Source organism: Bufo gargarizans, unplaced genomic scaffold (assembly GCF_014858855.1).
Source record: "Bufo gargarizans isolate SCDJY-AF-19 unplaced genomic scaffold, ASM1485885v1 original_scaffold_1465_pilon, whole genome shotgun sequence".
NCBI lineage: Eukaryota > Metazoa > Chordata > Amphibia > Anura > Bufonidae > Bufo > Bufo gargarizans.
In genome coordinates this window covers 7,064-20,999 of record NW_025334371.1, presented here as the reverse complement: position 1 = coordinate 20,999, position 13,936 = coordinate 7,064, and the positions used below count along the sequence as shown (strand labels likewise).

Below are 13,936 nucleotides of genomic sequence, written 5' to 3'. Positions count from 1 at the left end.
CTATAAACTGTACAGTTTGTTTTTCCGTTGAGTTGAAGTCTTTTAGGGGGAGGGAAGAAAACCAAAAAAACTAATGGAACACAGTGAAGACCGTCATCATCAAGTGGAGACAATATGGCCCAACAGTGACATTACCAAGAACTGGACGTCCCTCCAAAATTGATGAAAAGACGAGAAGACAACTGGTCTGGGAGGCGACCAAAAGGCCGACAGCAACATCCAAATCAACAAAGGAATGGCTTCAGCAGAAGAAGATTACAGTTTTGGAATGTACCAGTCAGAGCCCAGACCTGAATCCGATTGACAATCTGTGGGGTGATGTGAAGAGGGCAGTGCCCAGGAGATGCCCTCGCAATCTGACAGAGTTGGAGGGAGTCTGCAAAGAAGAGCGGGCAAATCTTGCCAAGTCAAAATGTGCCATGCTGATAGACTCAGACCCAAAAATACTGAGTGCTGGAATAACATCAAAAGGTGCTTCAACAAAGTATTAGTTTAAGGGTGTGCACACTTATGCAACCATATTATTATTATTTGTTTGTCTTCCCTCCACCTAAGACTTCAGTTTGTTCTTCAATTGAGTTGTACATTTATAGGTCCCATTAAAGGTGGAAAAAGTTCTGAAATGATTTATCTTTGTCTCATTTTTTTACATCACAGAAACCGGACATTTTAACAGGGGTGTGTAGACTTTTATATCCACTGTATATATATATACTCTACCTACATAGAATGAATAAGTACTGAATAAACCTTCCTTCCAGATGGTTTATCTCTGATAATACAACCGCGACGCGCCAGAAAATCTGCCATAAATTCCTGAGGATCAGAGAAGCCGCTCTTGCTGAAGTCCAGCTCTTCGTAGGAGACGACGCTCAGACAATTGCCTATTTTCTGAACGTTTTCCTTTGCTTTAATCACATCTTGTGCGATTTCGGATGCCTTTGCGTTTTTCTTGCACGCTCTGCGGAGGTGCATCGACAGATTGTCGTGAAATTCCCCACAGGTCTTGCAGACTAGGGGAGTGCGATTTCCCTTCTTGGCAGAGCCCATCTTTGATGATCAGTAGGAAAGTAAAATGCTTCCTAGAGAAGAACTGGAAAGGTGAGTATCCGATCCCCTCAGAGTACAGCAGCGGAGTCCGACAGAAGTGGAGAAGTCCTCGCAGTCTTCAGGAGAGAAGCTGTGGAGCTGTAGCAGAAATCTCCAGGAGCCGAGCACAAGTGATCTGATGCCCGGTCTCTGGAGGCTCCATATATACAGTCACACTGACCAATCAGAGAGCAGGATAAAACAATAGACTCCAGTGACCAATCAGAGAGCAGGATAAAACAATAGGCTCCACTGACCAATCAGAGAGCAGGATAAAACAATAGACTCCACTGACCAATCAGAGAGCAGGATAAAACAATAGACTCCACTGACCAATCAGAGAGCAGGATAAAACAATAGACTCCACTGACCAATCAGAGAGCAGGATAAAACAATAGGCTCCACTGACCAATCAGAGAGCAGGATAAAACATTAGACTCCACTGACCAATTAGTGATGATACTGAAATAACATGTGATGTGTATTTAAATATTTAACCCCTGAGGGGGCAATGACATTAACCGATTATCTGACAGATTTTCATTGGTCAGATGGCCGTTTACACACACAGATCTTTTGTTCTACGCACCAACTATTGGTCTGATTGGACAGATATTGCTCAGATAATCTGTTGGTGTAAATGCCCCCTAAGTATCTGCAGCCGGTCTGGACACCTTGGCGCGGCTTTTATTCGCACCTGACAATCTAATATAATTTCTGCCAACACAGCCACTAAAAACATTATATTGAGTTAAATTGGTTATGAAAGATTAAAGGTCGATTCACGCTGAGCAGAGATGATGGCCGCCAACCATGTTGGAGATGACAAAGAGATCGCTCTGCATCAGCCACAGTGGTCACCAGACGAGCCTTTGGTGGTGGTGGTGTCACAGTGTGGGCAGGTGTGTCTGGTCAATACAGAAGTGCCCTACACTGTGTGACTGGTCCAGTGACTGCTCATACTACTGGAAGAGCATCATTAATCCAGTCACTGCCTCTGCATGAACAACTCTGCGTGAGGCCTAACTCAAAGAGTTGTAGCATCAATTGTCAGACGCCTTAAGAGAGATTGAGAAGTTGAAAGCAATTCAAACTTCTGGGCAAATTATTAGATGCAATGTGATCGATTGTTCTCAAGGTCACATTAATACTTCTCCTCAAGCGAGCTCTGCCTAGGAAATCGTTGCCTCCGTCCCTCCTGTTGTGGAGTTCAAGAGAGATGGATGAAATAGACCTATAATTTTTGCTGCCGTGGAAAGAGGCCCCAGTAGAAGATGTTGATTAATACTGGAGCCTCTCCCAATTTTACATGCGTTTCAACCCCTGATACATCCTTTGTCTACAGGGCGGAGGCTCCATTTACAAGCCTTTCGGGGACCCCATGTTGTGACCATAGAAGGAAAGGAGACGGTGTTACAGATAGAGAAACAGGAAGTTCATTTAAATGCTTATTTGATGGATTTACATGATTCTGTCTCTGTTGTAGGTTCTGATTTCCAGGGACAACATGGAGCTATTGTTGACTATGTAAATGAGAGGATCTGGTTTCATGGTAATGAGAGCTCTGTGTTGTCTCTGATTCCTCTGCTGTGTATGCAATTAAGAAGCCAGAGGTCTCTGCCCTTCCAGTCATGATGATGTGAGGGTGTCAGAGATAATACAAGAGCATGAATACGTGTTCACTAGACATAAGAATGACTTTGGTAAACTGGATGGTGAGGAGGTTATATAGGGAAGAGCTCATGAGCCCCAAAAGCAACAACCTGAAAACCCAACTTCTGTTTCAAGTTCGGCGTACAAGGTTCGGGTTGTCTAAGAATTCTATGGGTAACTTATGGTTTGTGGTAGCTGAATCCATAGCAGAATTCTTAGATAACCCGAACCTTGTATGGCAAACTTCAAAACGGAAATTCGCTCAACACTAGTCATGGAGATCAAGAAATAGTAGTATAAGAAATAGCTGCACCCACTCACAGCCACTAAGAGGCGCTCTGGGCTAAAAGTGACTCACCCTTCGCGGTTGCAAGAAAATATATAATACTGGAAGACTCAACACGTGGAGTTGTATGGTCTAAATGCAGGTCACAAAATGTATTGATAGATACATAAAAGATAAAAAAACTAAAAGTATGTTAATATAAACACTAACAACAAATAGCTTACTGAGGTTGGGTTTTCACCGTATGGTACCAGTGAAGGCGTAATATCATGAATCATATATATAAATGCCCTATGTCAAAGATCAATCCTTGTAGTGGTCTGATATTACTGCAAAAAAAAAAAAAAAGGGTACACAATTGAATACCTATAAAAGAAAAATAGAAAGGGGAATAGGAAAAGGAAAGTCCTCCTTCTTCTCATCTTCAGCGAGGAACAATGTCCGCTGAGATGGAATCAATGGTCCAGTTGTAATAAGCTTTAAATGTGATTCTTTCTTATGCGAGCTTTAGAGTCTGCCTAATGATGACCCACTATGCGGGCTTACCTTTCCTTAGTGCCGGCCGATCACTCAGGTTATTCGGGGCCCGCTGAAAGCCGGCGCCCCGGCTGTTTCCTGATCAGCGTCCCACGTGGATTCAGAGATAGGTTTGTCGCTCACACGGGTGAGTATTCCGCGCGGATGCGATGCGTGAGTTGAACACATTGCACCCGCACTGAATCCCGACCCATTCAGATATATGGGGCTGTTCACATGAGCGGTGATTTTCACGCATCACTTATGCGTTGCGTGAAAATCGCAGCATGCTCTATATTCTGCGTTTTTCACGTAACGCAAGCCCCATAGAAATGAATAGGGTTGCGTGAAAATCGCAAGCATCCGCAAGCAAGTGCGGATGCGGTGCGATTTTCACGCTAGGAGACAATCGGGATGGAGACCCGATCATTATTATTTTCCCTTATAACATGGTTATAAGGGAAAATAATAGCATTTTGAATACAGAATGCATAGTAAAATAGTGCTGGAGGGGTTAAAAAAAAATAAAAAAAAATTTTACTCACCATAATCCACTTGATCGCGCAGCCGGGATCTCCTTCTGTCTTCATCTTAGCTGTGTGCAGTAACAGGACCTGTGGTGACGTCACTCCAGTCATCACATGGTCCATCACATGATTCATCACCATGGTAAAAGATCATGTGATGGATCATGTGATGACCGGAGTGACGTCACCACAGGTCCTGTTCCTACACAGCTAAGATGTAGACAGAAGGAGATCCCGGCTGCGCGATCAAGTGGATTAAGGTGAGTAAAAATTTTTTTAATTTTTTTAACCCCTCCAGCACTATTTTACTATGCATTCTGTATTCAAAATGCTATTATTTTCCCTTATACCCATGTTATAAGGGAAAAAAATACAATCTACAGAACACCGATCCCAAGCCCGAATTTCTGTGAAGAAGTTTGGGTACCAAACATGCGCGATTTTTCTCACGCGAGTGCAAAACGCATTACAATGTTTTGCACTTGCACAGAAAAATGGTGATTGTTCCCGCAACGCACCCGCACATTTTCCCGCAACACCCGTGTGAAACCAGCCTAAGGGTTGCCCTGCTGTCACTGACAGCGGGCACCCCGATCTGCAGCTGTTTAGCGTGCAGCTGTGATCTCTGAATGGACGTTCAGAAACGTCCATTCAGAGATAGAGAACGACCTCCTGGATGTTTATAGTCAACGTGTGGACGGGAGGGGGTTAATATTCCCTGCTCTAACAATGAATCAATGATTTTCTAGATATATGTCTCACTATCATTTGGAAGAGGCTGTTGCTTTTGGGGCTCATGTGCACATGGTTATGTCTAGTGAACACGTATTCGTGCTCTTGTATTATCTCTGACACCTCGCATCATCATGACTGGAAGTGCAGAGACCTCTGGTTTCTTAATTGCATACACAGCAGAGGAATCAGAGACAACACAGAGCTCTCATTACCATGAAACCAGATCCTCTCAGTTACATAGTCAACAATAGCTCCATGTTGTCCCTGAAATCAGAACCTACAATAGAGACAGAATCATGTAAATCCATCAAATAAGCATTTAAATGAATTTCCTGTTTCTCTATCTGTAACACCGTCTCCTTTCCTTCTATGGTCACAACATGGGGTCCCCGAAAGGCTTGTAAATGGAGCCTCCGCCCTGTAGACAAAGGATGTATTAGGGGTTGAAGCGCATGTAAAATTGGGAGAGGCTCCAGTATTAATCAACATCTTCTACTGGGGGCCTCTTTCCACGGCAGCAAAAATTAACGGTCTATTGCATCCATCTCTCTTGATCTCCACAACAGGAGGGACGGAGGCAACGATTTCCTAGGCAGAGCTCGCTTGCGGAGAACTATTAATGTGACCTTGAGAACAATCGATCACATTGCATCTAACAATTTGCCCAGAAGTTTGAATTGCTTTCAACTTCTCAATCTCTCTTAAGGCGTCTGACAATTGATGCTACAACTATTTGAGTTATCAGCAGGAGGTACAGGGGCTTTTTCTTGTCAATATGTACAATTTCTGGAGATATGACCCACCTGACCACATACAAAACATCTAAAGGCTTGTCCTTTTTCAGAGGGTCCTTTACAATATTGTGACTCCTTAACAATATTATTCCGTCACCGCCCTAAGTAAATGCGCCAGGTTGTAGTGTTTAATATCAGGGAAGTGAAGTCTCCTATGTTTTGTTGGCAGTTGAAGTAGGATATACGCGATCCGGGATTTCTTACCTCCCCAGATAATGTACGGTATAAATAATTCATCTTTGGTATAGCGGTAAAGAGAAAGAAAGGAGCCAAGGAAATTCCACCATTTTCAGTAAATTGGCCCTTCCTAGGTATGAGAGTAAAGTCTTCCCATTTACCTGATGTGGATTCCAGGTTGTTAATACAGAGACTGATGTGGGATCTGTATAGTTTAGCCGGGTGTCTCGTCACGAGTATTCCCAGGAATTTTAATGAGTCCGTTTTCCACTGACAGGGAAAAGCTGAGGACCATAGTGCTTTGGAGGGACTGCGGAGTAGCAGTATCTCGGTCTTGTCCCAATTAATAGTGTAGCCCAACACCCCCTCCCCTACACCTGCATGACCTGTTTGGGTTTGGTGACTAGAAGCAAGATATCATCTGCAAACGCCGCGACCTTCAGTTCTCTAGCACCCACCCAGAGTCCCTCAAAAGCCAGACATTGAGCCTGGACAGTGGCCGCTACTGCCATCCTGATATTAGCCACACTACTCTGCCCTTGAGTAAAGCCGTTCTAAGCGTCACAGAGGAGGCCCGGGAGCAGTACCTGTATTTGGTTAGATAGGATCTTGGCCATCAGCTTATAGTCCTGATTTAGAAGTAATATTGGGCGATATCACTGGGGTAGGTCTTTAGGAGATTTAGGGAGGACTATCGCTCTTGACTCGACCCGGAAAAAAACTTTTATAAAGTCAGAGTGGGCACTATATTTAGGGATAAGATCTTATAGTATTCCGCAGAGGGTAAGAGGGGTCCGGGGTCTTACCACTGGGAGCTATGGAGCATCTCAATTCGTCCTCTGTGATTGCTGCATCTAGCATTTCTTGTTGTTCAGAAAAGCATTGATTGCTGAGGGGTTTGTGCGAGAGGCTCTGAAAAGGTCCTCGTAGTAGTTGCAGAATATGTCTTCAATCTCCTCCTGGTCAGTGGTATAGGCACCAGTATTAGGGTTCGGCAGTTTCATGATTGGCTTATAGGGCTGTTTATATTGAGTTAGGGTGGATAATAATTTACCGGTCCTATTCCCCCAACGGTAACATTTATTTTGGGACAACTGAAATTGCCAGTGACACTGAGAATGTATGAAGGAGTCTCTGAGATGCTTAGCCATTGAGTGAGCCTGCTGCATCTCAGAAGATGGGGTCGAGGCTTATGTCATTTGGATTCGGGGAAGGGTAAAGCATCAAATTTATGATTTGTACTTTTTTTTCCCTACATGACAGATAACTGACAATATGGCCTCTCATTAAAGCCCTGGAGGTGGCCCAGAGTAACGGGACGTTATCAGTATGGACAACATTGTCATCCAGAAAGGAGTCCCAGTGTACTTTAAGAAAGGCTTTATAATCGTCAGAATCTGCCAAGTACAAAGGGAACCTCCACTGTCGGGCACGTGGGCATGTGAGGAATAGACAGAGAGGAGCATGGTCCGAAATCAATATCGGGTGGATACGAGAGTCATGGTGGTCGGCAAACAACTGAGTGGAGATAAGGAAGTAGTCTATATGAGAGAAGGATTGATGGCTGAGGGAGTGGCGGGTGTATTCTCTATCCATGGAGTCCACCCCCCTCCAAAGATCACAGAGAAAGCTCCTCCATGAAGTGCAGAGGGGAAGTGGTATCTGCTGAGGATTGTGGGGACAGCGAGGAGCAGTCCAGGGCCGGACATTGCACTTAAAGTTTAAGTTTTCCCCTAATATCAGATTTGTAGGGCCAAGTTCTAACAGAGTCTGGAGGAGCTGTTGTTCATGGTCAGGAGAATAGAGATTAACCAGGAAATATAACTTGTTGCCTATCTCTTGTTTGGGCGGTTTCGGGGCGTTTCTAGCTTTATGCATGGCCGGAAGTAGAGAGTCGTCCAAGTATGAGTAGACTTGTGAATGGGTAGACTTCCCAGCCAAAGATATAGTAAATCTCAGCAGGATGGCGAACAGGAAGACTGCTATCAGCAAATTATTATATGGATCCATCATACAGTATGTGACTGAAGAGGCAGAGAATTGGCTCAATAACTGAAGGTGATACCAAAAGTGGCCACATGAGGGCAGCAGAACCCCAGAAATCTGCTGAGGAACTAATAGAGGTGGGGCCGGAAGTCAGTGACCTCTGTAATTGTTTCATTCTGCTCTCTGATTGGTCAGTGGAGTCTATTGTTGTATCCTGCTCTCTGATTGGTCAGTGTGACTGTATATATGGAGCCTCCAGAGACCGGGCATTCGATCACTTGTGCTCGGCTCCTGGAGCTTTCTGCTACAGCTCCACAGCTTCTCTCCTGAAGACTGCGAGGACTTCTCTACTTCTGTCAGATTCCGCTGCTATACTCTGAGGGGATTGGATATAAGGGCTGTACAATGGTGGGTGGTGGTGTAATTATTCCCATACTCATAATGGTCACTTTTTCATCTTCTAGCATGGAAGACGAGGAGGTTAAAGGGAATTCCGTCCAATATAAATGTGTGTGCGAGGGGATTTCCTGCGGCAGCAGAGACCGCTGTTACGGACAGCGATGCTTTGCCTCCCTCAGTATGAACGATGGTCTCTTGGTTTCTCAGAAAGGCTGCTTCCAAGTCTACGAGCAAAGCATAATGACCTGCAAGACCCCTCCTTCTGCTGACCAGGCCGTGGACTGCTGTCAGGGCGACCTCTGCAACATGAACATTACAGCGCACTTACAAAGTAAGTCAGGCACCGTCGAGACATTAAATTCCAGCGTGGAAACCCTGGCGATATTTATCCTGGCTCCAGTAGTCGTTCTAATAGTGCTTTCAGTTGTGGCCCTCCTGGTCTTCCGAAAAATTCAGCAACGACACATGGAGCGGTTGAGTACACGAGATGCGGAGTATCGGACTGTAGACGGGCTGATCGCTTCCAACGTGGGGGACAGCACCCTTGCGGATCTGCTGGATCACACGTGCACATCTGGCAGTGGGTCTGGGCTTCCCTTCCTGGTGCACAGAACAGTCGCCCGCCAGATCACCCTTGCAGAATGTGTTGGTAAGGGTCGGTACGGAGAAGTATGGCGCGGCCACTGGCAAGGGGAAAGCGTCGCCGTAAAGATCTTTTCATCCCGAGATGAGAAGTCCTGGTGCAGAGAGACTGAATTATACAACACGGTGCTGTTAAGACATGAAAACATCCTAGGTTTCATTGCCTCCGATATGACTTCAAGAAACTCCAGCACACAGTTGTGGCTTATTACGCACTACCATGAATTGGGATCCCTCTACGATTACTTACATATAACCACATTAGACACGGTGACCTGTCTCAGAATTGTCCTTTCCATAGCCAGCGGACTAGCACATTTACATGTGGAGATTTTTGGTACGCAGGGGAAACCTGCTATTGCTCATCGGGATTTAAAGAGCAAGAACATTCTAGTTAAGAAGAACGGACAGTGCTGCATTGCTGATCTAGGATTGGCCATGATTCACTCACAATCAACCAATCAGCTCGATGTTGGGAGTAACCCCTATGTAGGAACCAAGAGGTACATGGCTCCCGAAGTCCTCGATGAGACGATCCAAGTGGATTTTTTTGACTCTTACAAAAGAGTTGATATTTGGGCTTTTGGCCTGGTCCTCTGGGAGGTCGCCAGATGCATGGTTAGCAACGGTATTGTTGCAGATTACAAACCTCCCTTTCATGACGTTGTTCCTAATGATCCTAGTTTTGAAGATATGAAGAAAGTTGTCTGTGTGGATCAACAAAGACCAAACATTCCTAATAGATGGTTTTCAGACCCAACGCTAACATCCCTGGTTAAATTGATGAAGGAATGCTGGTATCACAACCCATCGGCAAGACTCCCAGCCTTGCGCATCAAAAAGACTTTAACCAAAATTGACAATTCCTTAGATAAACTGAAATCGGACTGCTGAACGTCAGTTAAAAAGAACCCGACACAGTGCTTGCTTGCCGAGGTGTAGACTTTTTTCTTCTTTTTTCACAGTCAGCAAGGACCACTGGATAGTTCTTAGTAACCGCATAATTGTCCCACACAACTATCGATTTATCAATTACTGGCCCAGCAGGTAGCAACTGCCGCTGGCTTACTTTCACTTTACTTGCCACACATGCAAAATTTGGAACAATCTTCCTCCATTACACGATCACCTGATGACTCATTACTGCAGTGGTTACCACGAGAAACGCCATGACTCTATCCTCCTTCCAGACGAGGAGTCACACTCTCTGGAGACCTTTCCTTGGGATCTCCAGACACAGAATAGGAAACACTTTCTCCGCTCCATAACTTCTGGACAGCTGCACGCTGTTGTGGTTGGCCGCCCCTAGCAACTGCCTCATGGATCCTCCGCACATCCTCTCTAGGACTCTGCTCACACATAGGAATTCCTGGGAGCCACACCGCTCTCCACCTCCTTTTCTCCCCGACGGTTGCCCTTGGCAATGGCACATATCACCATCATCTTTTCCTCCGGCACTTGACTCTCAGCCAGGTTCAGAGCAGCCCCCCCCAGTGCAGCACTTGGCTTCCTAAACAAGCAATTTGTTTCCTGCACCAGCTGCTTCATTACTTTCTCTTTGGCCTCGGTTTTCCGTCAAACTGGACCCCTTCTCACAGAGGACATCACCTCCCATATGAGAAATTTCCACCACACCGGACCATCTTTCCACACCGGACCATCTTTCACCTAGGTCGCCATTTTGACAATTTTTTTTCCACAGGTCAGTCTCTTTCACTTGGGCATCCGGCCCTTTCTGCCTTGTCTTTGCTCTCAGCAACACCTTGCCTTTTCATTACTCCTAGCAACCTGTTGTCTTGCCTGCATCCGCCATGACGAATTGAACCTTGCAGCCCCTCCTGACGTCACTACTATGTTGGGGTCCCGTGGAACAGTCTCTTCACTTTCACCAAGACATGACGTTCACACCCCCTGCGGGTACATAAGGTCAGCTTGGCACAGTTTTACACAGACACCCGCTGTCCACTTGGGCACAGGGAGGTACAGGGCTTCTACTATGAGTTCTCCATATCTCCCCTTCCCTGGGTAGTACAAGAGAGGAAGGCCCAGGGGAACGTTCAGCTCATTCCCTGAATTTGGAAGATGTAATCGGTATATAGATAAGACATAAGGTCATTTCATAAATCCTTTTTAACTCTTGGTTCCGGACTGTCTGGAGGGTTTCTTTGATGCAGTTGACCAGCTCGACCCCCCAGCAGGGGGCCATCCTGTCAGAGAAGAGAAGCTTGCTTCCAGTTAGGCTGATGAGCCCCTGACTGTTTAAGGAGGGGGGTCGTGGACTTCTGGGTTCCCCCTTCTTCTCTTATGTGGCTCCCCCCCCCCCTTTTCTGGTGGGGGGGAGGATTTGAGCTGGTTCGGCTCTGCTACATGGGGAGCTGGTTTTGGCAGGAAGGTGTTAACACATCCCTGTGCTTGGCCTGCCTCTCCCGTTCCTCCCAGTTGCTGAAGGAGTCAGCCCCCTCTGCTTTAAGTATTTTCCCCTCCTGTTTATCTCCTTCTTGACTGGCTAGTGATGGGTTTGCAGGTACCTGGCTCAAGATGTCCGCAGAAGACCCTCTGATGGTTGCTCTCCTGGCGCGTATTGAAGTGGAGGGAGATGGCTGGTTGCGTGCGGATCCTGTTCAGCAGCACCAGCCTCCTCCAGCTTTGCTCCCTCCTGAGCTCTCTTCTCCTCCCCTGCCCCCTCCTCCACAGAGCAGCATAGCTGCGATCCCAGCAGCAGGGAGCTGACGTTCCGCTTGCCCCACTCGTCCCCCCAAGCGATCGGGACATAGTCCCCCTGGCAGGGCGCACGCTGTGTGCATTAACCCCACCAGGCCTGTCATTTTTCATAATGTGCACAGGGCGACTGTGGCCACCCAGTAAGGGATGTACGGCCATCGCAGCACAGCTTACAGGGTCTGTTCCCTTCTATCCCCCCTCCTTTTCCTGTGTCTAACTCTTCCCGCGCTGTGGAGAGCACATTGCTGCCAGCTATCGGTGCTCAAAATATTTCTCCCTCAGCCTCAGGCCCCCCTCACCCCCCCGGCAGCTGCACAACCGCATATCACGGCACCTAACCCCACTCTGCCCCAGGGATCCCCTAGTGTTTCACCTGACCCCACTGAGATATATGTGGATGCGGCTGAGCATCCTATCGACCCAGTAGCTGCCAGCCCCATGCCTTTACAGGCGCCCACCCCTTCCCAGACCCACCAAGCCATGTCACAGAGACGTTGTTGGAGATCTCCCTCCTCTTCAGAGGGTTCCAGGAGGCGGAGTCATCACTATTCACGTTGGCGTCAGTCCCGTCGCCGCTCCAGGGATTCCGGGAGAAGTCGGTGCTATAGGTCCTTACGATGGCGCTCCCCGTCGTCTTTGGACGTTTTGTCGGGCGTACCTGGGGAGCCTGGTCAAAGATCACATCCTAGATGTTCACGCCATGAGCCTCATCACCTCTCCAGGGCCTCCATCCTGATCTCTCAACCTCCCCGGCCAGACCCGCCTACAGCTACGGTTACTCTGCCAGCTCCTCCATTGCCTGCTACCGGTGAGTTTCCATTTACGCGGGCTTGGGGGGTGGTTGTCGGTGGGCCAGAGGTTGCGGCGGCCCTTGAGTTAATTTGTGACAAATTGCAACCTTCCTCTCTTCAGCCTACTATGCTTACTGCGAAACCCTCTTTGGTACAGGCGAGCATTCATAAGGACTCCATCTTTTGCGGTGTTAGTCCTTTCGGAGCACATTTGGAGGAGGAGATTAAGGAGAAAATTTGGCAGAACCAGTATGTGGACATTTGGTTTTTAGTCACCGTGGATCAGCATACGGTGGATAAAGAGCGACGTCTGGCTGAGAAACCATTTGTACGTCCACAGGTCGCAAAGACCATGAACAACTGGCTTGAGGCCTTTTCGGTTCTGGGCTTTGTTATGGGTCAGTGTCATCCTGAACGCTGCTCTGAGCTCTTTTTATATATGGACATCATTTACAGCGCTTACAAATCACATGGTGGTTCCGCATGGTGGCGTTATGATGAGAAATTCCGCCGTCGCCTTGCCCTCCAACCCGATATCTGATGTGGGGTTAAGGCTTCTGATGTGTGGTTGCGGTTGATGGTGTCACAGCGGCCTCCCTTTCCCAGAGCGGCCACTGGTTTCAGTCAGGGATCAGTGGCCGTGCATCGCCCGGGAACATGTTGGCTGTTTAATGAGGGACATTGCAAGTTTTCCGATGTGGGGATTTACTCCGGTAGACAGGGGTGCGGGTGCAGTATAGAGGCAAATGGAGTCCAGGTAATGAAGAAGAAAGAGCATTTATTTCTCAGTTGCTCAAACAGAAAAACAGAACAGCGAGCTTCACCTGACTCCTTTATTGGAATGAGTCCTGTCCTGGCCGATCGCACAGCAACATAAAGATTTCCCCCAGGATGCTGGGCGCTCTGTACGCCTGTGTCGGGGTCCAGGCCTCTGCTCCACACACTGCAAACAACCACCCTAGCTCACAGTTACTTCCTTCTCCTCCCAGCTGAGGTTGCTGCCTGGGAATTTAAATCTGGAACGTGGGGAGTAGGCACCCGACCAACTCTTTACCTACTCCCAATAAAAGCCGGCCCGGATTTGGCTTTGCAGCCCCACTAAGTATTAAGGTGTCAACAGCTTCTGCTGTTAACACACAAAATCCGGGTCTTACCTCACCGAGGCAAGAACCCTGCCCCCAACCCAAAAAAACCTCTTCCCACAGTGACCCAAAGGACCCCAGTGCCCGTAGTAGAGATGGGGCCTTGGTTAGACCAGTGCCCCAATAAACAGGCTGCATCGCAGCTTTGTTTTGGATTTACATTTGGGTTTTTCATTCCTTTTGTTCTTGGCCATGTCCCTATTTTTGGGAAAATCTTGCATCAGCAAAAGAACACCCCTCGGTTCTCCGTAACAAAGTAGTGAAATAAGTAGAGATGGGTAGAATCAAAGGCCCCTTTACTTCTCTCCCCTTTTATAATCTTCGGATTTTGCCCTTGGGCGTGGTTCCCAAAAATGAACCGTGTAAATTCCGTTTGATTCACCACCTTTCCCACCCAAAGGGCACCTCGGTGAATGATACGATCTCCCCTGAGGACGTCTCAGTTTCCAATGTGTCCTTTGACAGGGCCTTTTCCCTT

General features: G+C 47.2%; 1 protein-coding gene across 1 annotated transcript; it reads left to right on the top strand.

The window, feature by feature from the left end:
- Positions 1-8,168: 8,168 nt before the first annotated feature.
- LOC122923320 (activin receptor type-1-like) lies at positions 8,169-9,700 on the top strand. The gene has a single exon (XM_044274104.1). The coding sequence runs from the start codon at positions 8,169-8,171 to the stop codon at positions 9,696-9,698; it is 1,530 nt and encodes a 509-aa protein (XP_044130039.1). The 3' UTR covers positions 9,699-9,700.
- Positions 9,701-13,936: the final 4,236 nt, after the last annotated feature.